Source organism: Primulina huaijiensis, chromosome 6 (assembly GCF_012295235.1).
Source record: "Primulina huaijiensis isolate GDHJ02 chromosome 6, ASM1229523v2, whole genome shotgun sequence".
Taxonomy (NCBI): domain Eukaryota; kingdom Viridiplantae; phylum Streptophyta; class Magnoliopsida; order Lamiales; family Gesneriaceae; genus Primulina; species Primulina huaijiensis.
In genome coordinates this window covers 3133534-3141286 of record NC_133311.1, presented here as the reverse complement: position 1 = coordinate 3141286, position 7753 = coordinate 3133534, and the positions used below count along the sequence as shown (strand labels likewise).

Below are 7753 nucleotides of genomic sequence, written 5' to 3'. Positions count from 1 at the left end.
AAGTTCTAGGACATGAACTGGTATGAGTACCTCCTCTGCCCAATCTATTTTACAGATATGGGACTTGGAAGATTGAACAAAGAAAAATCTGTTCAGCCATCCCGAGGGAATGCCGCCTAGGAGTTGATGCTCGATTTTGAGATTTATGTAGCGATTCTTTCGATGGTTACAAACTTTAAGAGAAGGGCTATATACGCTAATAGGAATCCGAAAATACTTTTAAAAAAAATATTCATAAGGAAAGAAGGGTGGAATGGGAGTTTGGGGGCTAGCTGGTTCGGACAGATACAATAATATTTACACATCTTTTGAACCAAAGCTATCTTTTATAAAAAAAAAAAAATTAATAATAACTTGAAATTTTATTTTAAAAAACTCACATTTAATCGCGATTAATCAAGATTTTACTCGAATCATAACTTTTTCACTCCTTCTTCCCACGGAAGGGCCACCAATAGCCGCCACCAGAAATCTCAGCCGCCGTGTCCATGGAGTTATCAGCATCTCAACGTTCCCTCAACTGCTCCACTGCACCCCAATCTCAGATTTATCGACCAAGATTTCATATTCCACGACGGGTTCTTCTCCCGGTACACGTTCCGCAGCGCCGAGTACAACCATATTCCACACAGTTTAGAACTCTTCCGGTGGACTCCAAGATTCTTTGTGCCTTTGACGAAAATGGTTCTCCGCGGACGACAACAGGTCAGGGTGGGTCGTTCTTTACCTTCATTTCCTCGTTTCTTGAGCTTTTTCTGCGTTTTTAATGTCGTAGTTGAACTCTTATGGTGTTGACATTGATTGGGAACTTTAGGAGATAGAGTTGGGGAGGTGAAGAGGGTTACGAAAGAGACTAATGTGAATGTGAAGATAAATTTGGATGGTGATGCTGTGGCTGAAAATGATACGGGGATTCCATTTCTTGATCACATGTTAGATGTAAGTTTATTTATTTATTTATTGCTATTTTTCAGTGAGACTTCTATTGAAACTTGTTGCTCAATCGTTTCGGCATAAAAAAAAATAAACTTGCAGATTATGCAAGCAGCATCTAACACTTCCTGGTGTGAATATTGCCTGGGTCTATTCTGTTCCTTGAATGTTCTCTAATGCATTCTTTGAGCATTTCTTCATGTTTATTTCAGCAACTTGCTTCGCATGGATTGTTCGATGTGCATGTGAAAGCCACTGGGGATATTCATATTGATGATCATCATACAAATGAAGATGTTGCCCTAGCCATAGGAACTGTAAGTTTCGGAACTTATCCATGTATCAACTGTTTATTCCCTGAAAGACTGTAAGTTTCGGAACTTATCCGTGGTATCAACTGTTTATTACCTGAAAGATTTTTCATGCATTTTCTTTCTTTTTTTTGGTTCTATTTTTTATTTCTGAATTATGAAATACCTCCTTTTCATTTTACACTTTTGGACATCGTCCTAGTCTTGTATTTTATGCAGCATTGTTGCACATAATCTTGTCATTTAACTTCTAGCATCATGGATCTGGTTTTGGTCTCTAAATACAGGAATCACTCCTGAATTTAGAATATGATTTTGTAGTATCTGGATCTACTTTTAAACTGGAGATAATTCTTAAATGTCTTCAAACCTATATCTGTTTTTTATTTTTACAAGTTTAAATTTTACTTGTTAAGGCCTCACCGCCTCACTTTCTAAGTGGTGTGTTTTACCCTTTAAACTTGCTTTCTTATTTGAGAGGTCATTCTGCTTGCTTTGCTGCCATGTTTTGTCCGTTGTTCTTGAATCTTTGTGAAGAAGATTGATTTTTTTTTTCTGGCCATAGTTGTCATTAGAGAGCGTAGCGAAGCCCCTGGCTACGGGCGCTATGCGCACTACACTTCGAAGTAGCGAGTGCTATCGTCGCTATCATCGTGATAGCTGTGATAGCACTACAAAACATTTTTTTAAAAATAACACATGTTTTGTATGCCCAGTTTGCTCAATTTTTAGGGCCCGATTTTATTTCAATTCAAGGTTGCTTCTCCTCTTCTGTTGCAATCTTCTCTGCTTCTCTCAATCAACCTTAACATAAACCTTACAATTCTCCACTGCTTTTCATCTTCTGTTGCTCGTGGCTTGCCGGACTTCCGGCTGTCGTCCGCCAGACTTATATTAATAAATGTAGCTTCATTCCAAGAAAAGGAATAGATTGGAGCAAAAACACTTGAATGATTTGGTGTTGATTAAGTATAACAGAGCTCTAAGGCGTAGATACGATAGACGTGATAACCATCGATTCTATCATATTGACTGAAGTAGATGATGTCAATGAGTGATTGGTAAGGAGACTGGAGGATGAAGAGCCTGATTTTGTTCAGAATGGTGATGATTTTGCTTGGCAAGATGTTGCGGATGTTGTTGGAGTAGATGAAACTCCTTATACATTGAGGAAATCCAAAGGGGCCTCGAAGGCGATCCTTACATCTACGCGGGCCTCAAAGGCGACCACATCTACACCTACAGGAAGCTCGAAGGCCGACATCTTAGTCTAGAGGGAAAATGCCAAAATGAATATATACTACACTTAATTTTATAGATGAGGATAAATTTGACTTTGTTGAAGAAAGTGAAAAAAAGAATGATGTCGAGCGTTGTGCAATTTCAAATGAAGAAGATAATCTCGGTTTTGATGAAGACGATGAAGATGAATTTTAGATTATGTTTTTCTAGTTTTAGAATTGAGGTTTTATATGCTTTGAACTTATATATTTGTTACTTATGCATGAACTGTTGAATTGATGTTACTAAATGCTATACATTATATATTTATGTACTTGTGGGGCTTTATTCTCAAATAGCACTCGCTACGCTATTCACTACGTGCTATAGCCACAGAAAACTTTTGCGCAATTGACGACTATTTTGCAGGCTTTGCTGCAAGCACTTGGGGATAGAAAAGGAATAAACCGATTTGGTGACTTCTCAGCTCCACTTGATGAAGCACTTATACATGTTTCATTGGTATGTACCATCAATATAATGTGGCATTTAGCAAACATCTGTACATCATGAATACCTTTGCAAAGACTATTATTAGTTGATTTGTCAATTCAGAGAGTTAGTTATTTTCTTAAAAAAATGAAAGAACAGACACTGAAGGAAATCTGGGAAGAAAATGAACAGTGATGAAAATAGTCACACATGATGATATGTCTAGTTACAGTGGCATGGTAGAATTCTTTGACAAAAAGAGATCTTGCTATATGATTATGGGAATTAACCTCAAATGCAATAGGATCTAGAATTACTATATATCAATTCGTGAGGCAGTACAACAGCGTGGCCTCGAGTCCATGGAAGTGCTGCTGTTACTGTGGAGGGCTTAGTGAATTTCAGTCTTTAATTTTGTTTGGTTTCTGATGAGAAACTTATGTTTGTAACCCCTGTACTATATATATGATACACATCCACTGGATGCATTAGTGGATCTCAAAACTTTTATCTGATGACAAATTTAGGTTTTGGCGTTTTGCAACCATAATATTTGCCCGAATCTTATAGGGGATCACTGGTGATCTTTATCTGATTATTTACACAGTGAAAACTAATGGAGAAAACCGGTGCATGAAAGTGAAACCATAGAGTCTATTGTGATGAGTACGACCACTGTTTACACACCTCAGAGACATTCAAAGCTTTATGAAACAGGGTTTACAGTTTGTCCAAAGAATGATGGTGTTCTGTGTTACTGTCTCTTTTAAAACTATTTCATGAGTTTCACATGCATGAAAAGGCAGTATTAACTTATAAATAATAACATTGTTTGAATGCCATTCTGGTGTGGTCTCTCATTACATCTATGCCGTCTGGATTCTGCATTCTAGTTCATTTAAAACAATTTTTTTATAGGATTTATCTGGAAGGCCATATCTCGGTTATGATCTACATATACCAACAGAGAGAGTTGGAACTTATGACACACAGGTATCATGTACTCTTACTATGCATTCATTTGTTGGTTTCATTCAGTAGATCTGCTCACATGTATTATGATTATTCTCGGTCATTGTTCTGTATAAGTTGTGACTTTATAATACTGATCTTTTTTGGTTGAGTGAATCTTGTATGATCAATATAATTTAGTGTGTTCTTCTTAGTACACTTCTTTTTCATTTATGGGCTTTGCTGCATCATTTGTTGTTGTTTTTAGCTGGTGGAGCACTTCTTTCAGTCCTTGGTTAATACTTCTGGGATGACACTTCACATACGACAGGTGACAGTTTTCAACTCTGTAAAGATATACCTTCCAAAAATGGCTCGTCTGATCTTTTGCCACATTAGTAAATTTTGATATGCTGGCGTCGCAGCTTTTCTCAATGAAAATTTTGACATTTTGCCAATAGTTGTGTAACATTACTAGATGGACTTTGTGACCTTTTAGTGTGTTTTTTGGTCATGTACTAAGAAACCACTACAACAATCAGGCCACTGTAATAGAACATGACCCTAGGCGACATGGAAGTGTAAAAAATGCTTGATAATGCATTGCAACAGATTGCGGGGAAAAATTCCCACCACATTATTGAGGCGACCTTCAAGGCTTTTGCAAGGGCTCTTCGACAAGCAACAGAACATGATCCTAGGCGACGAGGAAGTGTCCCAAGGTCTGTAGTAGTTTTAAATGGTGATACATTATGAGGATTTCAATATTTAAAATTGTTAGAACTTGGAAGAGTAATTCCCTAGTAAAAGGTACAATGATGCTAAACTCTACATGGGAATCCTCTATTTGCAGCTCGAAAGGTGTCCTGTCTCGCAGCTGACGCTTCACTAGTCACCCCAATTGTTGGATCCGTGTAAGCATTCATTAACATAAAAAAAAATCTGTCTTTATATTTCACATGGTAAACTGTAACAAGAAATTCCTTATATGTGTCTGGTTATTTGCAGATCGTCTAATACATCGAGTCATCAGTTTTGTGTATAAGCCAGGACTCAGGAGTCATCATTCATTCTTAGGTTGGTGGAGATGTCATTCTGGCTATTTTAAGTTTTGTCCCATTTGATAGCAATCTTGACCTGTTGTATTATTATACACCAACTGTTCCAGTTATGGCTTTTTAATCTTGCATCTCTTTTTTGTTACAACTAGTTATTGTAATTTATAACAATAATTGTATCATACTCTGATAGATGATTGTTTACAATTTCATCTCTATTGTAAATGTAAGTCACATCATTACTATATAATGAAGAGTTCAGCGAGTGGAAGAAAGTGCATGAAACCTCTACTTAAAAAGGACATACCCACCCTTAACTAATCTGCCTATAAAAATATAGCCAACGACTAAAGTTTTTCGATTGTTGCAGTGAAATCGTGCTCATTTTCTTTTCTGTTTCACCGTTTATCATAAGACTGATGTTGAGTTAAACGATTTTTCAGATAATCTCTTTAATCATAAATTTGGATGTTTTATGTTTTTAGAATCAAAGAGTTTCGGAAATCTTATATAGAATAAATACTTGACATTGTTTTTCGGTTATAATAAATACCACTTATGTCCTTCATTTGTTATTTTTTGTCCGAAAAATATCCCTACAGCCAATACGTATGTCAAGGGTAACAAAATTTCCATGTGCTCGGGACGTGCATCAGGGCGTACAATTTAAAACCTGATGTCCCTCGTATGTTAATTCTTGTCCGAAAAAAGTATGATATCAACTTATTTGTCAAGGGGTAACAGAATTCTAGTGTGCTCGGTACGCGCGTAGGAGGAGCCCAATGTAATACCATATTCTCCCTAAAACAAGCCCTAATCCCCAAATTCGAGCTAGCTTTCGTCCCAACTTCTCTCAAAGTCCGCGATTTTGCTCTGATGTCAGTTAGTGATGCAAGGAGACATCACATAAATCTCGTCCGACCACTATAAGTGCATGATACTCATGTTTGTGCTTAAGGACAGTTGCAAATCATGGTTGAAAGTCATATTATGTTTGTCGCATTGTATAAAATTATTTGAGTTTATCTCTCGTGAGACGGTCTCACAAATATTTATCTGTGAGACGGGTTAACCCTACCGATATTCACAATACAAAGTAATATTCTTAGCATAAAAAGTAATACTTTTTTATGATGACCCAAATAAAAGATCCACCTCATAAAATACGACACGTGAGACCGTCTCACAAAAGTTTTTATCAAATTATTTTATTTGTTATTGTTAGCAACTTGAGTCGATTATTTTACAAATTGTCCAAGATCGAATTTTCCAATCAATTTCATTCGTCCTCCAAATTTTCCAATTAAAATTTGCAGTCCAAGATTGATTTTTTCTGATGTTTTATTTTACTTAATTGTGGATATTCACTCTCTCTCTTATCTAATGTTTTATTTTTATGTCCATTCAAAGAGGTTGGTAAACGCCGAATATTTTAACCGAAGATTTCATGACATTGGTTCCTTCAACTCGAAGCTGAGATCTGATTTTGTAATAGTATAATTTGTCTTGTAACAAGATAATACATTATTATATCTTTATAATTTTTAATTTTTGTCCGAAAAATGTCATAACAGAATTCTCGTAGTCCGAGTTTAACATCATATTCTTTTTTAAAAAAAAGCCATAATCCCCAAATTCTGGCTATCCTTCGTCCCAATTTCTTTCAAAGTCTACGATTTTGCTCCGATGTCAATCGGTGACGGCAAGGACGTCGGCAAAAGTCAAAAATTAAATGGATGAAAGGGAGAGTTGGCAAATTTGTATCAAATTTGAAGAGGAATGTTCATACGCGTTTTTTAACGCGTATTCACATTTACAGAAGCTCTATAAATAGAGCTCCCCCTTTCATTTTAAAATCATACCTTCTTCGAGTTTTCTCTCATCTTATAAGCATTTGAGTGCTTAGTTCTATAATATTTGTGAGGTGTTTGTTCTCCTATATTAAGAGAGTGTGTGAGTTGTGCACCACAAAATATTATAGTGGAATTCTTTTCATCTTGCCCATGGTTTTTACCCTAATAATTTTTTGAGGTTTTCCACGTAAATCTCGGTGTCAAGTTTATTCTTTATTTTCGGGTTTATTATCTCAAATTACCGCAAGTGGGACCAACAAACGACATCAGAGCCTTGGTTTAAAATTTCTTAAAATTCTGAGTATGCTCTGTGGTTGCAGCCTAGACTAATCTTCCACATCAGAAAATATTTTTTGAGATTTTTTATTTAAGGCGGGATTATTTTGTCCAGTCGACTAAAATTGTTTTAGACATAATGGCGGGCATGTACGCGATAGCAAAGTTCAATGGAAGCAATTTTATGTTGTGGAAAATAAAGATACAAGCAATTTTAAGAAAGGAGAATTGCTTGGCGGCTATTGGAGATAGACCGGTGGAGATTACGGATGATGGAAAGTGGAATGAGATGAATGACAATGTTGTTGCCAATTTACACTTGGTTATAGCAGACGAAGTATTGTCAAGTATCTCTGAGATAAAAACAGCAAAAGTTATCTAGGATACTCTGACAAAGATGTACGAGGTCAAGTCCCTACACAACATGATTCTCCTAAAGAGAATGTTTTATACTCTTCGGATGGCGGAATCCTCATCGATAACCGACCATATCAACACACTAAATACTCTATTTGCTCAACTCACTTCCATGAGGCATAAAATAGGGGAAAATGAACGTGCGGAACTTATACTTCAAAGTCTACCAGATTTATATGATTAACTTATCATCAACATTACCAACAATATTCTTATGGGCTTTCTAAGATTCGACGATGTC

General features: G+C 36.3%; 1 protein-coding gene across 1 annotated transcript; it reads left to right on the top strand.

Moving 5' to 3' along the window:
• The first annotated feature begins 405 nt into the window (after positions 1 to 405).
• Positions 406 to 5178, top strand: LOC140978206 (imidazoleglycerol-phosphate dehydratase 1, chloroplastic-like). The gene is made up of 9 exons (XM_073443066.1): positions 406 to 711; positions 815 to 939; positions 1146 to 1250; positions 2895 to 2987; positions 3876 to 3950; positions 4177 to 4239; positions 4521 to 4630; positions 4762 to 4822; positions 4917 to 5178. Exons 1-8 carry the CDS (start codon positions 489 to 491, stop codon positions 4787 to 4789), a joined length of 822 nt encoding a protein of 273 aa, XP_073299167.1. The 5' UTR covers positions 406 to 488; the 3' UTR covers positions 4790 to 4822; positions 4917 to 5178.
• Positions 5179 to 7753: the final 2575 nt, after the last annotated feature.